Genomic DNA, 24,593 nt, shown 5'->3' with positions numbered 1-24,593 from the left:
TTAGAGTAGACTATCTGTTATCTCTTTTTTATATAAATCATTTAATTTATGGCACTTCTTATATAGCCTTTTCATATAGTCGTACTTTTAGACAAGTTAAAGATTCGTTAACTTATATAATATAACTAACCTGTCTAAACGCAAGAACCATAATTTTTGTTGCCATTATGAGAACATTGTATGTCTTATAGGTAGGTATACTAACGGGTTTTAGGTGGATTTAAATTTTTTAATAAATTTTTAAATATTCTTTCTTCTCGTACATTTTTGTAGCTTAAAGTCCATATGTGTACATAAGAAAATAAATTACTGTTTTTCGAAAACAAATTTCTAAATTTGAAAATAAAAGGGAAAAATTAAAAAAAAGCTTACATGCAGCATTACTTAGCATGCTTTTAATGAGTTTTATATTAATCAGTTTTATATAAAAATAAACCTAAAGAATATCGACCAGAGCCTCAAAACTTTCCCATAAATCACATCATATCACAACCCATTTCACAACCTCAATAGAATTTTGAATGAATCCAAAAAAGGCAAACAAATTTTTTCTAATAAGTTTATTAGTATCAATTATTTACCTAGTAACATGCATATATAAAAATATGAATGAGTATTTATATATATAAAATGCAAGAATGATTTTTTATTTTGGCAAATTTTGTTACATCATACGTATAAAGTGTTTGATTGATTATTTCTGAATACCGCCCAACGCTTTCACAAATGTCCTAACAATTTCAGGATACCCCTGGGAAGGGTATAAATGGCAATAAAAAAGATTATGAATAAAGATGACCTGTTGAATAAACATACAGGTACGACAATATTGTGTAAATATGCACATTTGCGTTCGCAAATTTAATCAAGGTAGTTTTTCTACCAATGACATCAAAAAGAATCTTTTTTAATTGGGAAGTGGTGCTGGGAGCAGAAATGACAAAATTCGTACTATCAGTAGTTAGATGTTAATTTAGTTTTCAACTTGTAAGTCCTATTCGGACTACAGCTTTTATTCTAGAAATTGATTGTCAATTTGTTGCAGCAGAGAAGTATCTCAAGAACCTGATATCACCTACCGGGTAAATCGCATTTCCTCTTTATCCCTCATAAACTTTTGAAAAACCACTACAAATCCGAAAACACTAATTATTTAACTTTTTTCTATATATTTTTATACATTTATTCAATCAGCTTATTTTGTGTATGTAAAACCAACGAATATTTGAATATTTGACACTTGATCAAGGATTCAAAAACTCAAATCGCATTGCATTAACTGCAAAGTATATACAAAAATATAGCTTCTTACGTTTACTAAGTGTTTATTACTATAATAAACCCTGCGTTCGATTACAGAGATAATGAAGTTTGCATATCAAATAGAAAAGGGAAACAAAATTAAGGATTATTTTAGTTCTATTCATCATCGTCGTCATCATCATCATCATCATCATCATCATCATCATCATCATCTTCATCATCATCATCATCATCATCATCATCATCATCATCATCATCATCATCTTCATTGTCAACTTCATCATCAACCTCATCGTCATCATCAGCATCATCATCTACCTCAACATCTTCATCATCTTCCTCTTCAGACTCGTCTTTTTTGACCTTTTCAGCTAAATTTTTGCGTGCTTTTTTAGCCAACACAATCGAGTCTTCAGGTCCATTACCGTTCACCTCATCGTCCTTTCCATCCTCCGCTTTGAGTGCATTTCGTTTTAGCCGAAGTTCAGCCTTACGCTTAACCTGATCGTGCGTCAGCTTAACAAAATCAACATCCTTGGTAAGAGCAAATCTAGTTAGCACTTCATTTGCCTGCTTCTTCAGCTTAAGCATGCGCTGCTCTCGAGGACCAACAACGTAGGGTGTGTCCGCGGGTGGGGCGCACAAGCTGATGTAGAGGGGCAGTGCAGATGTTCCCACAATGTCGATTTTCAAATACATCGAGCGTATGTTGGGTAACCCGCCAGGATACTGCTGCTGCAGCTGTTGAATGACGCAGAGCACATTTTCTGCCAGCTGCTTGCCGCTGTGCTCATGATTGCCGACTGGTATGGCTGTTAGATCACCCTTCCGCAACTGTCTGTAAGCAGTTCGGCAAAGACCACGCGAAATCTCCTTAGCCAACTGATTGTCTTTGCTCAGACGGACCGCGTGCAGTACATTACGAGGCTTCTGGGTAAACTACAAATAAAACGGAATACGATTATAGCAGACGCCCAGCTTATTAAGCTACTATTGTTACTTACGTTGCCAAGGAAGGCGGTAGCCTGACCCGAGATGCGTCCATCGCAGAGTAAGTAGTCATAGCTATTCAGGAACTTGCGTTTAGCTTCAAATGTGCCCATATCATTGCGTAGCCGATTGAATGGCACTATCGTCAGACGCTGCTCGATGCCAGCCTCGCGGAACAAATCCTCGTAATGTTGCACAGTGGGTTCATAGTCGAAACGAGCTCCGCGCTGCAAGTCAGTCACAATGACTGCAACGTCATCATCCTTGCCAACCAGCGAGTGCTTCAGCGCCAGCTTTACTACGCGCTTCGGACAGCTGGGTATCTTATAGCTGGACACCTGTAGAATATAGCGGTAATCGCTAAAGATTGGCGTCGCCTTTTGCTTCTGCACCTCCTCGCGCACCTGACTCATAAGCGCAGAGCACACTTTTTCAACATTTTTCTCGCTGACAATTTCATTAAATCTATCTTCATCAAACGACTTCAATTCATATTTCAGTTCCACAATTTTCGGTTCCTTTTGTTTTATTGCATTTTGCTGTTTCGAGATCTTTCCTTTCTTATTTTTTTTATTTCCAAATGCTGCCAATTTTTTTGTAACCAATTTGGGCTTTGCTTTTTCTGAGACTTTCTTTGATGCTTTTGCATCTTTGACCGACTGTTGCTGCTTCTTGGCGTTCTTTGTGGCTGGGACAACGGACTGTTTAATTTGCTTCTTATTTTCCTTGGTATTTGTAACTTCGACTTTTACGTTCTTCTTCGTCACAGATTTCAACACAGGGCCAATGGCAGTCTTGCTAACTACGGCTTTTACGTTCTTCTTCGTCACAGATTTCAATACTGGCTCAATGGCAGTCTTGCTAATCTTAGCTGTTTTCGCTTTTTTAGGAGTAGGAGCAGCCACAGGCACAGATACTGGGGCAGCCTTTTTGCTTGTTTTTGTTGGCAATGCAACCGGCGATTTTGGAGGTGCAAGAACTAAAGGCTTCTTGATTGACTTAGTCTTCAGTGGCAATTTCGCTGCTTTGAGCTTAGCTTCCACGGTGACTTTTGGGTTCTTTCGCTCAGAACTCTTCTTGACATCCGATTTTATTGCGGCAATCTTTTTACTGTCTATTCCAGTTGCGGCAGACGCCAAGCCAGTTGCTTTTGATGTTTTCTTAATGGTTTTGTTCACTGTCGGTTTTTCTTTAACAGCACCATCACTTTTGGTGGTTTTTTTAAGAGTTTTTGGTTGAGGTTTTTGTACTTTTACCATGATTACTTTTAAAAAAACTTGTAATAAAACTTAAACACAAACTCGCTAAGCAACACGTGCAAGAGTGCTTGAAATTATCGCACAATATTAACTATCGAAATCGGTTAGTCAAATATCGCTTTAATCATTTTCGATAATAGTAATAGTGCTGGAAAACGAAGGCATTCAAGCGGGAAAATTTAAATTAACAGAGCATACTATGAAACGGATTTCTTAAAAATATGTCCGCAAATTAACTATTGCTGACGACGATCAGCGTTTTGTCAAAATATTTCTTACACAATAATAAATACCCACTCTGTACCTAAATAAATACGCGTCATGTGTATGCTATAAACAGAATTATTCAATTCTGGCATTTAAGAGTCAACGACAAAAATAACCTTCTTCTATAACACAAGTAGCTAATAGTCATTTCCTTGAACAAAGCACACGCCCACGAAATTTGGAGTGGACGACGCATGGCATCTCCCATGGCGCCTCAAATTAAAGTTTGTTAGAAACGCAGCATCCCAACAGTAGCTGAGTGTGTGCGACATTTGATGGCACGTGACCGGCGCTTAGCGTGTTTTTGACGTCATAAAGCGGGAAACCAATATAGTCTTCGCTTTGAAAAGCTTCACAAATATAATTAACATTTATAAGTTTTTCTTTATGTATTTACAATTTTAGTTTTTTCGCATTGACTTTGGATGTGTCCTTTTTGGGACGTTTGCTGCCAGCAGTTGCGGACATGGACGATGTTGTGTCTTGCAGTTTATTAAAGAATGCCTTTGAGGATTTCAACGCGCTCTGATCATTGCTGGTGGTAATCTATAAAAAAATAATCCAAATTAAAACAACAAATTGAAACCAGAACTGATGAATCGCAAACCTTTTGCACATTTCGGCTCTTTGTAATCGTTTTCAGAAGCTTAGCATTTGCCTCCCGTTGAGTAGGTGCCTTGCCCTCCTTGGCACGTTGCAGATCTCGCATTTCTATAGCCGTATTAATGGCACGCTGTTTTTGCTTCTTCTTTCGGCGTTCGCGGTTTTTGTCTGTGCGTGTGCGTTCTGTCTTGCCCATTGGCGTATGCTTGGGCCCACGGAACACCTCCTCCGGAGCGAGTAGTTTGGCATCGCTAACTGCCAGCGGAGCAACCTCTTCCATGTGGACAGCGGGCGTGTTGGTGACAATCTTGGCTTCGGGTGCAACTGGTTTGGGTGTGAAATGGAAATTGGAAAGTGCATCCAGCTTAAGGAAGAGTGAGCGCATTGCACGCTTAATTTCTTGATGCTCCTTTGGTTCTGGAGCCGTGCTGTCGCCATCATCGCGGTTGGGGTCTAATTTGTCCAGTTCGCGATGGTATTGCTGTTCGTAAATTTGCGCGAGCGATTGCTTAGACTTTTCCTGATCAAGCACAAGTTGCTTTCGGTATTCCTGTGGCGTATGCACTGGCCGCACCGTACGCACCACATCGTCCCAAGCCTTATCGCGTATGCGCTGTTTTATTATTTCCTCAATGGTCTGATTTTGTTCATCTGTTAATGGAGCCGAAGGTCGTGTCGTCGAATCAAATTCGAGTATTTCTTCCAGCAGCGAGTTTTGAGGTCGATTAGCTGCTTGTACTTCGCCTTTAAGCTGCCACGGTTTCTCGCCAAGCACCACGTCTTCATAGTCGCGAATGCGCTGCAGAAGTCTCGCCTCACGCAATTCATTTGACGACTGCATTTGCGTTTTAGATTGTTCTGCATCATTTTCATCCTCATCGTGCTCGACTTCGTCATCTTCATCTTTTGCGTTTCCATTCTTAGATTGGTTCGATTCGGAGTCGGAATCGCTAGCTGACTGCACACCACTTTGAGCCACAAAGTCATGTTCATCAATTTCGCTTGCCATGTCATCCTCAGGTTCCAAAGGATTCTGCTCTTTTGATTCCCCCTCGTCTTCGTCTTGATCTGGCTCACTGTCGCTTTCATTGAAGAAATCTTTTTGCGTGCCTCTCTTCAGTGACTCTTCCTGCAATTCATCGTCCATCTCGAAGAAATCGGCGAAGTTCGCATTAGCTCCATCCTCATCATCGTCTGAATCATCTGCAACTCCAAAATCTTCTGCAAAATGATTAATGGCATCTATGTCTTCAACTGGTTTCTTATTCTTTTGTTTTCGCATCTCTTTAGCGTCTTCCTGCTCCAAAAATTTTGCCATTTCGTCCAGTTTAAAAAAAGTATCATCTACCACAGAGCCTTTGCCTCTTTTGCCATATTTCGGCTTAATTTGCTTCGATTGTAGGTTTAGTGTTTGTTTACTTATATCGCCGGAATCCTCAAACTCAGAGTGTTCCTCATCATCATTATCATCTTCAGTTTCCTCTTTATCACTTTCTTGCTCACTTAGCTGTTGATTTGAATCTTCATCATCGTCGAGCTCGATGCCCAAATTCTGTTCTCCCATTGCTATAAATTGAGCGGTTTGTTTTAAAAGTTTATCCAGCACCAAATTGTTGCGTATTTCAAGCTGTTGCCAGACTTGTTCGTCGTCCATGTGCTCCAACACAAGTTCAGACGGAATGTCCCCATTTTTATCCACATCGCTGCTGAGACAGACGCTGTACGTTTGCTGTATGAGCTGATGTATGGAATCAATTGATTCCGGCTGCGGCCTACAACAAAAATATTTTTGTATTAGCAACACGTGCACCGTTAAAAGTGAACTAAAACTTACTTTAGATAGCGATCCGGTTGTTTCACTAGCTGCTCAAATTTCTCAGCTAGTTCCATAAAAGTATTTGTCTTGGATTTCTTCTTTGCCTTAACACTTCCAGCCATATCTGGACCGTCAACTTAAATAATTTATTTTAAAAGAATCTCAAACAAATGCACAATATTACTCAAAATGGTTAAGCAAGCAAAATGAACAAAATACGTTGAACTAGATGAGTAGTTTGTTCGCTCATTTCAACATGAACTAAAAAATGAGCTAAATAAAAATACTGAAAAAACAAAATGGTAAATTATGAATTTATTAAAGAATTGATAAATAAAAATGATATTTGAGGTTGAAGTTGATTGAATCCAATTACATTTTATTTATGTACACAAATCTACACAAATTTAGTTGGGGCTATTTCAAAATGTATTTAGTTACATATATTGATGAAGCTAAGTAAATATTGTTAAGAATAATTGTAATTTTTAATGAAATCACCTACTTGACAAATAACGAATTATTATTCAAACAACTAATTAACTAAATATATCTATTTTGAATTTAGTGAATGCAGTTAACGTCAGCGAATTTTCAATCGCGGGCAAATGGAACAGTTTACTGTTTTCTATCGATAAGAAATACAAGTATATTGGCTGTCTCTAGCAACGAAGACAGATGTTATTTTAAAATCACCGTCCTCAGATACCGGAGCCGTACTAAAATTATTATGTTTATAGCCTGAGTTGTCAAAACATTTTGCAGTCATGGACTCCAATCGCTACAAACTACTCTTACTGGGCGGCGCCGTACGTTTATATTTCAGTAATACGTCCTTGGCTTCGCTTATCGGTAATCGCGTTGAATTCGCCACTCCTTTAAACTCATTCAAGCGCCGTAAGTACGAAAATATACCGGAAAAAATATATATGTATATATATCTGTGTAAATCGTTTCCATATTGTTGAATTTTTGCAGTGCAAGAAGGCGTATTCCTACTTCAGCAAGGTGTAGATCCGTACGGAGGAGATCTGGTTCATGAGTCGCCGCTGCTTCTGAAAGCTCTGTCTGGAATTTTATTAAACTATGCTCAATGGTTACCAATATTATATATACTTTTTGACTTGTGCACAGCCACGCTACTTTATTTGCTGAGCCATACATTTGTGAAGCAAAAGCTGAAGCAGCAGCAAGGAGAATGCAAAGATTACGCCAAGGATACAGAGGAGCTCCAGTATAGCGAAAATGACCAATTCAAAATACCAGAGCTAGTCTTATTAGCCTATCTATTCAATCCACTGACTATACTAAGCTGCGTTGGACTAACCTCCACAGTGCTAAGCAATTTATTATTAGCGCTGATTCTATATACAATGGTTAAGCGGCAGCTTTTCATTTGCGTCATTGTGCTTGCTTTTGAGACAGTTCGAAGCCTTTATCCAGTTGTTTTGATTGCGCCGCTGCTCTTAATCTTTGCCCGTCGTTCCGTCGGTCTGAGCATCGCTATATTGATGGTTTTCGTTACTTCTTGCTTTGCTGTGGCAGGTGCGAACTTCTTAGTGATGAATAGCTGGAACTATTTAGATGGAACACTCGGATTTATGTAAGTGGCTGCAATCAATTGGGCCCAAATTGGTAAATGAATACATTGTTTGTTTCAGCTTTTACTTTAGGGATCTGCAACCTAATATTGGACTGTTCTGGTACTTTTTCACAGAGATGTTTGAGCATTTTCGTACCATGTTTCTGATTACATTCCAGCTAAATGCCACCGTTTTGTATTTGGTGCCACTGTCTATAAAGTTGCGCAAGGAGCCGCTTTTGTTGGCCACCGTTCTCATTGCGCTCATGGCAGTCTTTCGTGCATATCCTAGCTTAGGCGATGTTGGCTTCTATTTGGCTTTATTGCCTCTGTGGCGACGCTGCTGGAAGTGTGAGTATAATTCGTTTTTGGCTGTTAAAACATAATCGAATTTTTCATATTCCCTTCTAGTCATGGCACATGGATTTGTGGTGTTTACTTTCTTTCTTATAACATTGTCCATGATGGGCGCCCTGTGGCATTTGTGGATCTATGCGGGCTCTGCAAATGCTAACTTTTACTTTGGTGCAACCCTCGCCTTCAGCACGGGTCAAATATTCCTAATTACGGATTTACTATTTGCGCACGTTAAACGCGTGTTCTGTCTTTACAATGGTCAAAGGATTCTGATTGATGGAGAAGAAGCGCGTATATTGCTAGAATAAGCCATTTATAAAGTATTCACAAATTAAAAGAATGGATTTATTCAACTAATATGATTAATCATGAATTATTGTGTGGAGTATCCGGTTTTAGTTTTCCGATTGAGGAATCTGTACAAATACAAAATACGTTTTTGCATATCCTTCCACTTGGTCGGCCGAGCAATTGGATACTTGGTCTTCTCCAGCATTCGACGCTTACGCAGCAACACTTGATACTCATTGCCCGAGACGCCTCGCAACCAGGAAGGTACAGTGTATAGAACACGGGTGGGATGAAGCCGGTCGTTGCCCAGTATGTCTATGAAGTCGTTTTGCCCAAAGAGAGCCCGTTTCTCAGCCCAGGGATTCTTGGGCCTATACACGGGCATGGGCAGCTTTTGCCCATTATCTAAATGCGGCAGCAATCCACTCTGAAAGATCTTTTCCTTGTAGCCATAGCGTCGAACTGTGCGACCGCGTGCCCGTCGTTCTGCATGCGAAAGCTGACGCACCGTTGTGGAACAGGTCAGCGGTAGCGGCTTTGACTTGACAGCGAGTTGGCCTACGCTGCACAGCTTTTGAAACGTGCTGACCAGCCAAGACATTAGTCTTTGTTTTAATTCACGATTAGGTAATTGTAAATAGTGAACTGTAAAACTGATAGGCAGCAGCTGCGACAGATGTTTCGACTCTTGAATATGTTATCGTCGAAACTATCGTAAGTGTTTTTTTCGATGTGGCAACACTGCAACTGTTGCATACTTCGATCCAGTGCGTCAATAAGTATTCGTTTACTTTTTTTTCCTTAAACCTTGAATGCATATTTTCACGTGCCAATGATTGCCGCCGCAGCAGATTCATTCGAAGTAGAAAAGGCCAAGCTGTGTCGCAAGATTGCCGAGCTACAGGCTGCATTGAATGCGAAAGATCAGAAATTGCGCGAGCTTCAGACCAGAGCAGATAACTATGGTGCAGAAGACGAAGTGCAATTCGCTCCAAGGGATAAACATGAAGCTCTAAGCAACGATGACATCGCACGCTACAGTCGACAGCTTATATTAACTGATTTTGGTGTAAGTGGCCAACTAAAGCTCAAGAACAGTGCTGTGCTTATCGTTGGTATGGGTGGCCTTGGCTGCCCAGCAGCACAGTATCTGGCCAGCGCGGGATGTGGAAACTTGGGACTGGTTGACTATGACCAAGTAGAGCGAAGCAATCTTCATCGCCAGACCTTGCACACGGTGTCGCGTTGTGGTATGTCAAAAGCAGAATCGGCACGAATAGCACTGTTGGAGCTCAATCCCCATTGTCGGATTATATGTCACTCGCATCTTTTGAACAGCTTTAATGCAATGCATATAATCCGCGCATATGACGTCGTCCTCGACTGCAGTGACAATGTGGCCACACGGTATCTTCTGAACGATGCCTGCTCCATGCTCCAGAGGCCTTTGGTTTCTGGCAGCGCACTCAAACTGGATGGGCAGCTAACTGTTTATTGCTATGGAGAACACGGACCTTGTTATCGCTGCATTTATCCGGTGCCACCTCCCCCAGAGGCTGTCACCAATTGCGGCGATGGTGGCGTATTGGGCGCTGTCACTGGCACAATAGGCGCTATGCAGGCATTGGAAGCTATTAAAGTTATTGTCGGATTCGGGGATGTTCTGGCCGGACGCATGCTTATCTTTGACGGCAACAGCTGCCAGTTCCGCAACATCAAAATTCGTGGCAAGCGACCCAATTGCCATCTCTGCTCAGCCCAGCCACTTATCACTGGCCTGATCGACTATGAACTCTTTTGTGGCATGAATGCTAATGACAAGGACAACGCGCTGCAGCTGTTGGGGCCAGAGCAGCGTATCAAAGTGCTGGACTACCATAATCTGGTTGCCCAGACTGTGCCCCATTTGTTGTTGGACGTTCGTGCACCGGCAGAATTTGAAATTTGTCAGCTGCCGGATGCAACCAATGTCCCTTTGGCTCAGATTCTGGACGACAGCTATATACAGCGCTTTGCTGAACAATTAAAGAACAAACAATATCCAATATTTGTCGTTTGTCGTCGTGGAAATGACTCACAGATTGCAGTGCAGCATATGAAAGCTCGCTTCCCCGATCATTCCATACGGGACTTGGAAGATGGCTTGCATGGCTGGACAAAGCTGGTAGACCAGAATTTTCCAATTTACTAGATCTAATTGTTGTATCGTTACATATATACTCTTAAATATCTAATAAAATAATATATATCCTTAATTTTTTTCTAGACGAAAGTCTAGACCCAAACTGTCAACTAGTTTTATTATTTATCTGTCTGGGTATGGGAACTTCATCGATTGCTTTCATACTCCTCTTCTCCTACTGCTACACGCTATGCAAAATCATGTTCACACACATGCATACTCATGTATGTGGAATTGCATTATGTAAATTACTGATCAGCCTTAATGTAAATGAACACCCAATTCAATATATAACAGAATATGAAACGTTTACCCCGAACTGCAACTGATAAACAAAAATGTTGTAAGAGTATATGTTCGATGTGCTTAAGACTTACGGGCGGCCCGACAACTGACAAAAGATTAGAAGCAGCTAATTGAGTACGCGCAAACAAATGAAAAATCGTTCAAACACTTGAAATTACGAAGGTATCAATATGCAGCATGAGAGTCTGTGCGGCTATGTATTAGTGTGCAAGCGATAGTGACCGAACGTGAGCACAGGCATAAAAGCAGCTCTGTTAGTTGGCGGCCGTCCAGAAGTCGAATGGCATTAGCCCAGCTAGCTGTCAGCAGCTCACCTCTAGCAGACTACTAAATACCAAAGGCGAAGGTTGACAGTCCTGTAAACTAGTGCTAGTTAACAGTGCTGTAAACGAAAAATCTAGCTCTGCTGAGTGCTCGCAAAATTCAAAGTTAGTCTATTACTAATAAATTAGCACAGATTAAATTAGACGCAATGAGGAGCCTGTTGGTGTATTTGTTGGTTGCCTTTGCGCTTGTGTTGTGGGTGAGTGTATGCAAGAGTTATCAATATAAATCAATATACTAATCTATATGTTTAGCTGCCCTATGGAACTGCCGACGAAAGTTGCTCCGCTTCGGCGATGCAAGCCCATTGCTTTTTCGAACAGGAGAATTCCAAGTTGCGTGAACGTTACCATGCCGAATATTCCGCTGCCTATGCGTACAACACTAATGTGACGGAGGAAAATCGTCGTGCCATGATAGCGGTCTATGCGGACAGTGCTACCCAGAACAAGCTGTTGGCGCAGACGATTAGAGCAGGAAACTATGCCAAGTCGGAAGATGCAAATATACGAAGACAGGCTCGAATGTTACAGGAGCTGGGCGCAGATGTACTCGATCCTAGAGACTACCTAGAGCTACAGAATGCGATAAGCTCCATGCAATCCAATTATGCCACTACCACTGTTTGCTCCTACACGAATCGTAGTGACTGCTCCTTGACGTTGGAGCCGCACATCCAAGAGCGCCTGTCGAACAGTCGTGATCCTGCCGAGCTTGCCTGGTATTGGCGTGAGTGGTATGACAAGGCGGGCACACCTATGCGCGAAAACTTTGCCAAATATGTGCGATTGACGCGCAAGGCAGCAAATCTGAATGGTAAGTGATGTTCGGTGCTTTAAGATAACCCCTTGATCCCACACAATGAATGTTCGTTTTCTAGGTTATCGTTCATATGCCGATTACTGGGTACACTTCTATGAAGATGCCAACTTTGAGAGCCAGCTAGACTCCACCTACAAGGCCCTGCTACCATTCTATAGACAAGTTCATGGTTACGTTAGGTATCGTCTTCGCCAGCATTACGGACCTGAGGTGGTCCCTGCTGAAGGCAACATTCCTATGCACTTGCTGGGCAATATGTGGGGGCAGTCGTGGAACGAAGTCATCGATCTATTCACACCGTATCCGGAGAAACCGTTCGTGGACGTCAGATCGGAAATGGAGCGACAGGAATATAGCGTTCAAAAGCTATTCGAGCTGGGAGATCAGTTTTTCCAATCGCTTGGTATGCGAGCTCTGCCGACAACTTTCTGGAATCGAAGTGTGCTTACACGACCCACAGATCGTGAAGTAGTTTGTCATGCCTCTGCCTGGGACTTTTATCAAGACAGCGATGTTCGCATCAAAATGTGCACTGAGCTGAACACGCATTACCTATACGTGGTGCACCATGAGTTGGGCCATATTCAATACTACTTGCAGTATGAGCATCAGCCCGCTGTTTATAGAGGAGCGCCAAATCCAGGCTTCCATGAAGCTGTGGGTGATGTCATAGCGCTGTCGGTTATGTCCGCCAAGCACCTGCAGAGCATTAACCTCACCAGCAATGGAACTCTAGACGAACAGAGCCGTATCAATGAGCTATTCAAGCAAGCGCTCTCGAAGATTGTTTTTCTTCCCTTTGGGTATACTATGGATAAGTATCGATATGCCGTGTTCCGCGGTGATCTAGATGAGTCGCAGTGGAACTGCGGCTTTTGGCAGATGCGTTCCGAATTTGGTGGCGTCGAACCACCAATGGCTCGCAATGACAAAGACTTTGACCCCCCTGCCAAGTATCACATCGATGCAGATGTTGAGTACTTGCGCTACTTTGCTGCACATATATTCCAGTTCCAGTTCCACAAGGCTTTATGCCGTCTAGCTGGACAATATGTGCGTGGCGACAGTAGCCGCACTTTGGACAATTGCGATATCTTTGGCAGCAGAAGGGCGGGTGATGCATTCAAGAAATTCTTGTCGGCTGGCAACTCGAGGCACTGGAAAGAAGTCTTGGAAGAGTTCACGGGAGAGACTGAAATGGATCCAGCTGCGCTTCTCGAATACTTCGATCCACTCTATCAATGGCTCAAGCAGGAGAACAAACGCTTAGGTGTTCCTTTGGGTTGGGAAGATACCAACAGTAAGTTACTTTGATTTGAATAAGATATATACATATTCTAAACCTCTAAACCTTTTCAGAAATCCCATCCAGCTGCTGTGGCGCCTTTAGTACTTAACTCAACAAATCTCCTTTTCGTTGCATACAAAATTAAGTTGACTTTTAACCATATAAAAATTCTTACTAACTAAACTTAATGCAACAATTCGACAGTTTATTTAATACCTAATTGAACATCAAAATAAACTAAGTCGAGTTTCTCAGGCCATTACTTAAGAACATTATTCACTTTTTATATTCTTGACGATGTGGATCGAACAAAGAATAAGCTCGCCAAAATCGAAGCTTAAGCATAAAGAAGCAAATTAGAATAATAAATTAGAATAATACAACAAAAGTTCACTGTAAACCAAAAATTAAAAATAAACCTCAACTTAAAGAACTTTACTTTCATGCGTCTAAGCACTTGATAGTTCTAAAATTGAGAGAAGAGCCAACATTTTATACAGATATTTAAGATTTGTAATATTTTTAATAGAAAGCCCACACTTATCCGAAACCCCACGTTAAAAACAAAATTTTAATGAATAATCCAAAAATATAATAGAAATATTTATATACTATTCATAGAGATCATAGAAATCCTCGTAGTATTTAAAGTGATATTTATTGTTAAGATTCTCAAATTTGTTTGATGTTTATTAATTATTTTCCATTACATTTTAACGATATTTGTTGTTTTCCCCAGGTTTCATACAAAAATCATCAATTGTTTATTATTATCAACAAATTGCTACCCAAACAAATAGCTCTCATGCTCTTCGAATATTCTATTCCTTTCCGATTTGCTGTTTCCATATATTCGTATATAGAATATTATAAACTTTCAATAAATGCTTGGTATGCGCGTTGGAGCGTGTTTTAAAGTTGATATACATATATATACTAATGCATTAGAAAATTCATTGGGCAATGATCTGAGTGCAATGGCTGATGCATTAGCTTTTGAATATTTGAGATTTTGATTGAACTCTTTGAAGATAACATAAGAGACATTTCGGCAAAGGTATTTGAATTACACAAATATTACAAATTTCAAAAATTCTTTCGTTACTGCTCATTATGTCAATAGATAAGCGCTATAAACAGTTCAATAAGTGAAAAATGAAAATTTAGATTGTGTTCCTATATTTCATTTCTTTGCTCTAGAAGCATATAACTTTTTTTCGGATAGATATTGTCGATCATTCTCGTTTATGTGTGATAATTTAAGCGGCTCAGTCAGAGTTGAACAATGTAGAAAAACTAAAATTCTCTAAATTTTGACTGCCAATGAGCACCACAATATATATAGCATTGCTTCTAGTTAAATAGTTCTTTTGTTTTTGATGATTTTTTCTATTGTTTCTCTATTTATTACATAAGATTCGCTTAAATAGTTTTGTTGTCCAGTAAGATATATAGTTATATATATTTAATATCTTTGTCCTCAAAAGCACCTACTCAATATTTTAAATCTCAGCTATTCGAAAACTATTGAGGATTTTAGAACAGCGTTAGGGTTTTGAGATATATTTTGATTTGTTTGTTCAAAGCTGGCACAAGGACACTCTGACGCAAGGATATAGGGAATGAGAAATGGAACATGAACTTGGATTCAGGCACTATATCAAGTACTTAATGCCTACTTTCAGAATATGTTCTCAAATTTTGATGAATTTTTGTGGGAGAGTACTGGCCAATTTTAAGACTTTTTGAATCGTGCTAATTTATAATGTACTTGAGTGCCTCTATGTGAAGGAGATTAACAGCTTTGTTTTACTTAACGATCTGCATAGGTGTTTCTCAGTAGAGGAGAATAACAAAATAATATGCGTATAGATAGATAGTTATAATGGTTTTTTCTTTGTTGACCAAGAGTTCAGTTTTTGGTTAATTCTAATGAGTGAGTATGCTTTTTTATAGCTTTTTAGTTTTAGAATAGGTTCAAATAGTTCAATAGGTAATTTAACAAAGTTTTATGCTTGCTAACATTTTTGTTTTGTTTTGTTTTTGTTTAATTCAAGAAATGCCCTCGTATTGTTTTTGTTTCGATGCTCAATGTTTCTATTTGAAAGCAGCAATTTATGATTTAGTTTTACGGCTAATATACAAATAGATTAAATATATATATATATATTTTTATAAATATGCGATATACGTAGTACTTATCGAAGGATTTCATCCTTAACTATTTAAAGATTATTATTATTGAATACAATTTCGTTTCATTTTTTTGAAAAAATTTAACCATTCGAGATTGGTTGTTGCTGTTGACGCTTACGAACACAAATTTTCTAAATCCAAGAACGAAATGGAACGAATGGCAAGCTTGGATGTGTGTGTGTGTATGACTGTTCGTGAGACAATTTAGGGGATATTTGTTTCGGGTGGCTGTTTCGATGCAGCTGCTGCCACGCAAATCACACGTCGCATTCAGCTGCCCTTTCAAATGTTGCTAAATGTTAATTGACTTCTGGTTAAATGTGCAATTGACTTTTCAGAAATGTTTTGTTGCTTCTTTGTTGGTTGTTTATTGTATGTTGCTGTTATGGTATATACGATCAATTGTCGTTCTTGGACCAGGCATACCTTAGTCCAAGAACGGGTTTTGTCATACGGGCCTCTGATGCTGCGAATTTTGATGCATCAGCTGCTGATGCTGATGCTGTTGTTGTTGCTGCTGCTGCTGCTGTGAGACACTGCTGATACTGTGATTGCTGCTACTGCTGCTTGCGCCGCCACCTTTTGGCCGCGTGGGTGGTGGAGGAGGCGGTGCATGCCGCATACGTTGCTGCAGTATGCGTGGCAGCTGCGGATGCGCCTTGTGCTGTGCTGGCGGCGCAGGTGGGGGTGCTGATCGATGCTGATGATGATAATGAGGCATCTGCTGCTGCTGCTGCTGGTGCTGTTGTTGCTGCTGTTGTTGTTGCTGTTGCTGCTGGTGATGGTGATGCTTGCCCATGGATGACGCTGCTGATGATGAGCCAGACGCCCCAGATGTTGAGCTTGTCGATGCATGCGATGTCGTTGAACCTGTCGCCAGTTTGGTGGGCAAGTTCCCACTGGCTGCTGGTGAGGATAGCGCAACAATACCTGCCGGCGGTACATTAAGCTTCGGCACAGCAAGTGGTGCATATGAGCCGTCATCCTCATCGGACGACAGCGAATTGGCATCGGATGGCGTGCGCGAGCGAGACGGTGGCGACAGCGCATCCTGCTCTTGCAGAAACACACGAAATCCCTGAATGGATTCATTCAAAGCCCACAGCTGCGAGAGCAACGACAAATCCAACTGCCGCAAGCCATACATTTCCCGACGCAATATCGCCAGTTGGTTGTCAATAGTGCTTGAGGCATTGCTGCTGCTATTGGTGGGCGTGTGATGCTGCTGGGCGACGCTTCCACTGGCGCTATGCGTGGACGACGCTCGACTGTGTACGCTTTCTCGATCACTGAGCGACTCTTGTGTGGATGATAAGCTGCCGTGTCGCCCATGACCATTGTAATTGCGATTGCGTGCCGCCGAGGAGGTGGAGGGCCCCAGGTACAGATCGCCCGTTGCAGCAGTTAGTGCGGCCACAGACGAGGCCGATTGCAGTTGCAGCGGTGAGGATGTGTGCGAACGCAACTGTGACTGCCCGTGTACCTGGATCTGGCTTTGTGTGTGGCCACTTGCCAGATCAGTTGCCATGGTGGTGGCAGCTGCGCTCAGACTTTTTGGCAGTGGTGGCAGACCGATTAATGAGTGTTGCTGTTGTTGCAGCTGACGTTGTTGTTGATCAGAGTTTTCCATCATTTTGCAAAAAATATGTTTTCGTTGTTCTTGCTTGCTTCTTGTAAATTTCGCTCTCTTGTATTCGTAATCGTTCACGTTCTCGTTTTTTTTTTCTTTTACTCTTCTTGTTTTGGGTTTAGTTTAGCTTTTAGTGTATATTGAATTTCCAACTTTGGCGGCACATTGGACACTGTTTGTTCAACGGTTGCAAGTTCAGCCACTTAACAATGCAATGCATGTGAAAGCAATGGGAGCAAACACCCCACACCAGTGGGCAATCGTCACCGGGTAGCGCACACTCGGGGCAAGTGCTCTCAAAGGACATGCGACAAATGCCACAATTCTCATCATTCGCTATCCAACGCCAAGATGCAACTCCCGTCCATGACTTGATTGTTACTTTCATTTTGCGCACATTTGTTTATCAGTTGAATGATAATCTGATGCTATTTAACAAAGTGTATAATGCGTATTTGATATAATAAGAATCGTGAGTTTTCCGCAAATATTGCTTTTTTTCTCCTACTACCTGAAAATAGGTCGACTGTAGTGATGTGTTTTTCGTTTTACTCTCTCTCCCTCTCGTCAATATGTTGTTTCTCTCGATTAATGTGAGACGTTCGACTTAACAGCTCCTATGCTCAATATGACACTGTTAAGCTTACATTGTTCTGTTATGAATTCGCCATGGTTCTTAATATTATTTTAATATTATCGATAAGTAATTCTGAGTCTTTATCAACGATGTGTTATTTCTTTTGAAATATCATTGATTAATGTTCTATCCAACTGAGTATATAATATAGTTACAAAAACACTGGTATGCATTTTAAAAACATGACTGACGATGAGGTCTCATCTTAATCGCTTGCGATAAGATATCGATAGTAATCATTATGTTGTCGTTTTTGGCTGTCGTATGCTCTATGTTGGACATTGAGAAAGTGTCTCGAAAATATCTAAATTTCAACAGTTTTACGTTAGTTGTTTCCTAAAGTAGGAGTGCCTATAATTAAATTTTATTTATGATTTTACATTTTTACAACTAATACTTACTGTCATTAAATAATATGCTAAGTTAAACACTTAAGAAAAGCTTCCTTTTTGCCATGCTTTAAAAAGCTAACAATCAAAATCTTAGAGCGCGGGCTTTTGTATATGTATCATGCTTTAAGGAATCTGCATTTAAAAAGCCGACATGCATTGCAAATTAAGGAATATAATTATTAATTGTAAAGTTATCTAATCACACGTGCATATAGACACTTGTATTTATTATTTAAAAAGTTATTTAAAAGTAAATTCATTCTTTTATCAAGAGCACAATCTCCGATTATACATGTGTATTTATACATACACCATTGTCTTACTGGCTTGATCAAACTCGAGTCGAATCATTGATGATAAAGTCGTTCGCGTCGTCGTTGTATCGCGTTCAGTAAACCGACGAATGTTGAAGCTGACTAACGTGCGCGAAGCTTTTCCCGTTTACGCCTTGTTGTTCGTGTGAAGCTCGTAGTGTTATGCGGTTTTAGTTTACAGCGTGAATAAATACAAAAATTGTCCACAAAGTGTTTGCAAGAGTGGCATAAAAAGAAGAGCAAATATATATACGTAAGGTGACTACCAAAAAGCTTACCAAGTGCTTGTTGTGTGCCTCGAGGAGCTGCTGAAAGCTTCACTAAAACGAAAGCAACTCGGCAAAAAAATAAAGTGAAGTGAAGGAGCCTTTGCAAAGTGAGCTCGATTCCTTGTGTTATGAGTGAGTGCGTGAAAGTGAGAGAGAGAAGAGGGTGAGAGGGGCTAAAGAACCTGTACTTGCAAATAACTTAAACACAACTGCACGCTGAGCTGACCCTGAGCGGCACGATTTCCCATCAGCTGGAAAATGGAAATTCGCAACGGATCGCCACATGCACTGGAATAGCTATGCATTCGTTGTGCGCATGCGTTGAGACCGTTAACTGACTCTTATAACCAGGCGAATCTTCTCAAGCCTCTGGTTCCGGTTTTGTTTGTTTCTGCGAGTTTCTCGAATTCCCCAAATCGTTAACACACATACATACATATGTGTCTGTGTGTAAGTGTGTATGCATATGTGCATGTGCATGTAAGCAATGTGGACACTTTAATTACAAATGCGCGCTTGCAAGTATATATGTATGCATGTATGTATTTGTGTATAAGACTATATCAATTTGTCATAATTTGAAATCAAATGTGAATTCAATTTGATATTTGCGAGTTTATATGTTGCTTGTCATGTGCCTTGGCCATAAAAGTCGCTAATAGACAAATAAATAAACAGATGCACTTATTTTTAGAGGCGTGAGCTTGAAGAGCCAGAGGGAATTATAAAGCATGGCCAATTACTAGAGTTTTGTGTGCATAGAGAAGCCGCTGGCATTGTAATCAAATCAATAGGCGGACGATGTACAAATGTAATTGAAGGTATATTGGCCAACTTTCGGTTTAGATAAGGCCTAAAGCCAATCGCTCAATGTCTGCTGACTTGGCCTTCAGAAACGGACCTCGTATCTCATATAGAACTACGAGGCAATCGGCCGGCCTATCTTAATGCTGATAAAAAGAGAGCTAAGGCACAATGAAATTGTTTTGACTGAAATTAAAAAGCAAAACACCCAACGAGACTTCATTTATTCAAGGAAGTAATTCCCATGTTAATGTCAATTGAATCACGGAAAGTACTTTTCACAAATGACTCATTGTGTCTACTTTATATATGATTCTATATGTATTTATATATATATAACAAGTCTTCAGTGAGTCGCCTTAATCGATTTGAGAACAAAAAAGACGGAACTCAATTAAAAATTCAAAACATATTTTTAAAATCACTGGGAATATTCAGACATTTTTATATAGTAATTGGAATTACTGCAAATATTTCTCAATGGTTAGTTATAATAGATAAAAATGCATATTTTCATATATTCGTGCTCCATTTAAAAACAGATAGTTCTCTCTTGAGGCTAGCCTGCCCCCACCCCATATCTTTCGAAACCTGTCTACCTTTATAGCTGACAAATACGCAATGTGGCTTTCATGTTTAATTGCCTTTGTTGTCAAATACCTGAACAACAATTCTCTCACGTATATTACTCGTGCGTAGACTAGTATACTCTATACTCAGTCTCTGACTGACTCAAGCTACAGCCATTTGTTCTCTCATAAAGTCAAGGCGAACTGTTGCGCTCTACACAGATTTACGATTTGTAGCTTGAAGAAAATGAATTGAATTTTAAAGTTTAGAATAATTAATTTTATTTGAATTATCCCACAGCTAAACGAGGAAGAAACAAAGCTAAATTTCATTAATTTTTCAAGCAAAGTCAAGTCTATTATAAATTGTATATTCAAAATGTATGGTGTATGGTCGAGCATACCCGATTTGGTAATATAAGACAGTATATTTACTTTTGGATTTGGAATGAATGGTGAATGCTTTATATAAACATACCAAACTGAACTGGAACATACACAAAATTACAAATAGTCGAGCATACCCGTTGCATCGATATACATATATAATATTTTAAAAGTCTTATGAAATTGTGTATAATAAATAATCATTCTTTACTTTTCCCACAATTTCAGTAAATTGAATAACATTTTGAATATAGCTCAGTTTATAACAAACTTTAAGTACAGTAAATCCTGTCTATACCGGGCAGAAAATTTTAGAATTTTCTGATTAACAAATTGTCAAAGTAAAATTGTTAAGTTCTAGGGAAAGTAAAAGCAGTATAGATAATTGTCTAAGTTAGGCAGGCTTTTCAGTCGAGCATACCCGATTTGCCACTAGATGCTGCCTCCGCCCAATGAAACATTCACTTTTAAATGACTTCTGCTGCTCTTCAAACTAATACTAAATCTAAATAAGTGGCATTAATTCCAAAAAACTTGTTTCAATGTTAACTAAAACCAAATCCAATTACGTGAAACGCTTAAAAAACCCCGAGAAACTGAATTTGATTTATGAGGCAATGAAAAGAGTTATTGATCTTTCGAAGCAAAAGAACCTTTTTATACCCGTTCACCAAGCAGGAGGAGTATATCGGTGTCATGTACTGTTCGTTTTCTGTTCTGTTGCTTGAAATATGAAATATTTACAGGAATACCATCTGTAGATAAAAAAGCTTAAAAAAAACGATATATCAAAGTTTGATCCCTGTTAAGGTAGGCCCCTAAATTATATGGTCTATAAATAATGAATTAAGCTACTTGTGGAGTGTGTGAACGAGAATTATGCAGTTGGTTGAGCTGACTCTAATGTTTCTTTTTTTTAAAATTAAAATCAGTTTTTAATTAAAATCTGCAGCTTTTGGCGTCTCTAAGATCGAATTGACATTTATGATTGGAGTTGCTTGAAAGCTTATACTATGTATGTATATAAAGATATGTATAGATATATAAAGTATTCATTGAGATTTCCGAGACTGAAGTCACGACTGAGCAAAGAACTTCGCTCCCTTTAACATTGTGACGTTTCAAGGTCGAGTTTTGAAGTGCGCACGCTTCACTTCGCTTTAAGCAATTAGTGAACAATTTACATTTGAACGATTACCCCTTTTTTCAAGTAAATATATAAATACAAACATTATATTATAAATATCACTAAACGAAGCTTGAGATTGAAATAAGAAAGTATATATAGCATATAATGCATATAGAAAATTGTATGCAGTTTCTATTTACAGAATATATATAATAAGAATTGTAAAACCTTTTATTATTATACTGACTCTTAAAGTAAAACATTTACTGTTACTTTGGTCCGCGTTTAAAAAATAGTTAAATTATTTTTGAAACTAATTTCTTTGGATTTGGAGTAGACGTTAAATCAATCAATAAGAGCTTTAAAACTGAGGAAGATGCAATTTTACTCAATTTGCTGTATCGACAATATAATTTTAGGCTAAGGCTGCATACACGATTGTAACGTCTGTCTTTATATGTGCCTATAATTTCAGTATTTTAACTAGAACTGGAAATATTAGATTAAGATATTAAATAGCCTGGAAAAATGATATAAAACTATGTCTTCAAGTTAAGATCACCCTATATGGATTAGTACACCCATCTACTGGAAATATAGATTTCTGTGATCAGTGAACGAGTGTCATGCAGTCGGGTAACTTTCTTTTGGGAAGGAGCATACAAATCTGATAAGCGGATCCATTAAATTTGCTGTTTATATTTCGCAGTTTCGTCCAAAGTATCGAAGTTGTTGAACCTTAACTATGAAAATGTTTTGACCTTGAGGTGTAAAAGGCAGCTGGAACGTTCTTAATGAAGTTTCACTTTAATACTTTGTATAAAATTGCCCAGAAGTTTGCTCGGATCTGGCTCCACATTACTGTTCAGCTGGCTGCTGCGTAGTAAGGCGTAGCACAGTGATTCACAATATTAATTTCAACACAGGAAAGGAATTAACTATTTTCTTCTTGTTTTTTTTATTTTTATGAGATTTTTATTATATTGAAAAATTAAATATAAACTAACAAGACTGAACGCCTCTTAGTAGCAAACAAAGCAAATATGAATCTGACTCATGGGTTCAATATATATCAGTAAATCAATATTGACTACACTTGTCAACAGGATTTAGTAAGCAGACTCAGACCATGACACCAGGTATCCGAAAGTGAAGCTCAAACCAGAGTGGGAAAAAGATTTAAAATCAACAGAGGAAAAATAAATATTTTATAAAAAGAGAGGACTTACACTCTTGTATATTGTAGCTTTATTATTAAAAAAATGATTAAGGCATTGCAATTCTAAATTTCACAGAATTTGCGTATTATTGATTAAGATGGCTTTAAATATTGTTTAAAATTTAATAGATTATCTGACAGTTCCCTCAAATGCACCCATTATCTATACACAAGTATATATACTTGCAATTGTTAGACCTTATGGAAGTTATTATTTTAACAGATCAGTTACAATATGATACGAACTTATATTCCCTATAATCGAACGCAACTAACGCTTCTTTATAAGAGCATATCAAAGCCGTCGTTGTCAATGATATTTAATTTTCCCCATTCTGTACTCTCTATATATTTTACTTAATTGTTGTCGTGCCAATTATACAGGTGTTTACAAGTGAGTTAAATGAATTACAAGTGAAATCGTTTTCACATCGATCCACAACTTCAATATTTGACTAAGTCGAAGCTGGCTTTTGGCCAACCCACTTAAATGCTAATTGCATGTAACTTGGCGCGCTTGAAGCCCATCCAGAATGCTATTCAGGCCAGTTTCGTTGGTGTCAATAACCGTTTGCACGTTCGGCATTCATGGTTGATCCACAACTACATACAACTAAAACCAGACCAGACCTGAGCGTGCACTGGCCCCGATTTTGGCTTTGACAGTTCAAAATCAAGTGGTTTTTTCTCGTATACCCTGAACCCATTGCAAATGGTTAAACAGGGTGTGATCAGCTTGTGCCAATGTATGTAACAGGCAGATTATGCCATGACTGATCCTATTTGGTATTTATATTTTTGAGCAGGGTTGAATAGCCGAGTTGATAGAGCCTTGCTCGTCTGTCTTTTGTTAGAAGCGCAGAACCTCGGGTACTACTCGGGACTTGAAATTTTAAGTATATGTACTTAAATATGTATGTTTCTTCTACATCTCATTATATATCTTTATTGAACTAATTTGGTGTGTAGCCACTCATAATAAAAAAGATCTCATAAATTTTAAATACTTTTGTCTTGCGTCATTGAAGAAATGAAAATGTCTTCAAGTATGATCTTATCCAGAACCGAAATCACAAGACCTAGTTTCCCATAGTTCCGCCTAATTGTTTTTCAACAACAGCTTGTTACGGAACTCAGGGCACCTCGTAGTCGAGCAATTCAACTAGAGCGATGTTGTGTTTGTGCGAAAACGATCGAGTGATCATGCGATCGAGTTTGAGTGCAATCTAGTTTCGCTTGTATCAGTAGCTCGTATGCGAAAACCTTTTTGTAGCAGTTTCTACAAGTCGCAAATAATATTAAGTGCTTTGATATAGGTGCACAAGGATTTCGATATGTAAGTAACCTCAATCTGCCGACAAAACCTCTCGATCAATCAATATTGCTGCACTGAATTCGATTGGCAAACAAATCCCAATATACTTATTCCAGCAGAGTAATTAGTTGAAAATCGTTGATCGTTTATTTTTCGTTAATATCAATCAACACACGCGCTGGGATTCGTGTTGATATTACCAATTAGTAAGCGGACTGTAATGGGGACCTCAAATATTTTCCAGTCGTGGTTGGTTATTTGGATTTCTCATTTCTTAGTGGTTTGCTCACAGAAGTATGTCGCCTTCATTGTTCTATTTCGGAAATGTCATAGAATTTGGCATTTCTTCGAATCACATTTTCCTCATTATTGACAACAATAT

The 24,593-nt window shown here is 39.1% G+C and overlaps 9 protein-coding genes across 10 annotated transcripts in view; 4 read left to right on the top strand and 5 right to left on the bottom strand.

The window, feature by feature from the left end:
• Positions 1-1,291: 1,291 nt before the first annotated feature.
• LOC111603895 (ribosomal L1 domain-containing protein CG13096) lies at positions 1,292-3,602 on the bottom strand. Its single transcript, XM_023321713.2, has 2 exons — positions 2,268-3,602; positions 1,292-2,202 (listed from the first exon to the last, which is right to left on the bottom strand). Exons 1-2 carry the CDS (start codon positions 3,510-3,512, stop codon positions 1,420-1,422), a joined length of 2,028 nt encoding a protein of 675 aa, XP_023177481.2. The 5' UTR covers positions 3,513-3,602; the 3' UTR covers positions 1,292-1,419.
• A 512-nt stretch (positions 3,603-4,114) lies between these two features.
• LOC111603916 (U3 small nucleolar ribonucleoprotein protein MPP10) overlaps positions 4,115-24,593 on the bottom strand; it is a 24,595-nt gene continuing 4,116 nt past the window's right edge. The window contains exons 2-4 of one of the 2 annotated variants that reach the window (XM_023321741.2): positions 6,217-6,334; positions 4,387-6,154; positions 4,115-4,325 (exon numbers count right to left, since the gene is read on the bottom strand). In XM_023321741.2, the coding sequence (XP_023177509.2) occupies positions 4,173-4,325; positions 4,387-6,154; positions 6,217-6,320 (2,025 nt within the window). In that variant the 5' untranslated portion in view covers positions 6,321-6,334 and the 3' untranslated portion in view covers positions 4,115-4,172. Of the gene's footprint in view, positions 4,326-4,386; positions 6,155-6,216; positions 6,414-24,593 lie in introns of those variants that run through there. The other variant, XM_023321740.2, reaches the window with a different exon arrangement.
• Positions 6,839-8,497, top strand: LOC111603919 (phosphatidylinositol glycan anchor biosynthesis class U protein). The gene is made up of 4 exons (XM_023321744.2): positions 6,839-7,095; positions 7,177-7,801; positions 7,860-8,131; positions 8,192-8,497. Exons 1-4 carry the CDS (start codon positions 6,966-6,968, stop codon positions 8,443-8,445), a joined length of 1,281 nt encoding a protein of 426 aa, XP_023177512.2. The 5' UTR covers positions 6,839-6,965; the 3' UTR covers positions 8,446-8,497.
• Positions 8,495-9,104, bottom strand: LOC111603923 (39S ribosomal protein L51, mitochondrial). The gene has a single exon (XM_023321748.2). It carries the CDS (start codon positions 9,027-9,029, stop codon positions 8,511-8,513), a length of 519 nt encoding a protein of 172 aa, XP_023177516.2. The 5' UTR covers positions 9,030-9,104; the 3' UTR covers positions 8,495-8,510.
• LOC111603918 (adenylyltransferase and sulfurtransferase MOCS3) lies at positions 9,175-10,703 on the top strand. Its single transcript, XM_023321743.2, has one exon. The coding sequence runs from the start codon at positions 9,261-9,263 to the stop codon at positions 10,617-10,619; it is 1,359 nt and encodes a 452-aa protein (XP_023177511.1). The 5' UTR covers positions 9,175-9,260; the 3' UTR covers positions 10,620-10,703.
• On the top strand, positions 11,177-13,900 carry LOC111603917 (angiotensin-converting enzyme-related protein). Its single transcript, XM_023321742.2, has 4 exons — positions 11,177-11,439; positions 11,495-12,056; positions 12,121-13,362; positions 13,422-13,900. Exons 1-4 carry the CDS (start codon positions 11,389-11,391, stop codon positions 13,457-13,459), a joined length of 1,893 nt encoding a protein of 630 aa, XP_023177510.2. The 5' UTR covers positions 11,177-11,388; the 3' UTR covers positions 13,460-13,900.
• On the bottom strand, positions 15,826-17,196 carry LOC111603922 (AF4/FMR2 family member 4). Its single transcript, XM_023321747.2, has one exon. The coding sequence runs from the start codon at positions 17,177-17,179 to the stop codon at positions 15,995-15,997; it is 1,185 nt and encodes a 394-aa protein (XP_023177515.2). The 5' UTR covers positions 17,180-17,196; the 3' UTR covers positions 15,826-15,994.
• On the bottom strand, positions 17,297-17,729 carry LOC111603924 (anaphase-promoting complex subunit 11). The gene is made up of 2 exons (XM_023321749.2): positions 17,688-17,729; positions 17,297-17,604 (listed from the first exon to the last, which is right to left on the bottom strand). Exon 2 carries the CDS (start codon positions 17,562-17,564, stop codon positions 17,307-17,309), a length of 258 nt encoding a protein of 85 aa, XP_023177517.1. The 5' UTR covers positions 17,565-17,604; positions 17,688-17,729; the 3' UTR covers positions 17,297-17,306.
• The window catches only part of LOC111603920, an 18,471-nt gene continuing 12,419 nt past the window's right edge, over positions 18,542-24,593 (top strand). The window contains exon 1 of the mRNA XM_023321745.2: positions 18,542-18,777. The gene's annotated coding sequence lies outside the window, so the exon portion shown is untranslated. The remainder of the gene's footprint in view (positions 18,778-24,593) is intronic.

Source organism: Drosophila hydei, unplaced genomic scaffold (genome assembly GCF_003285905.1).
Source record: "Drosophila hydei strain 15085-1641.00,03,60 unplaced genomic scaffold, DhydRS2 tig00000149-arrow-pilon, whole genome shotgun sequence".
Lineage (NCBI taxonomy): Eukaryota > Metazoa > Arthropoda > Insecta > Diptera > Drosophilidae > Drosophila > Drosophila hydei.
The sequence above is the reverse complement of the archived record's forward strand: the minus strand, read 5'-3'. Positions and strand labels throughout refer to the sequence as shown.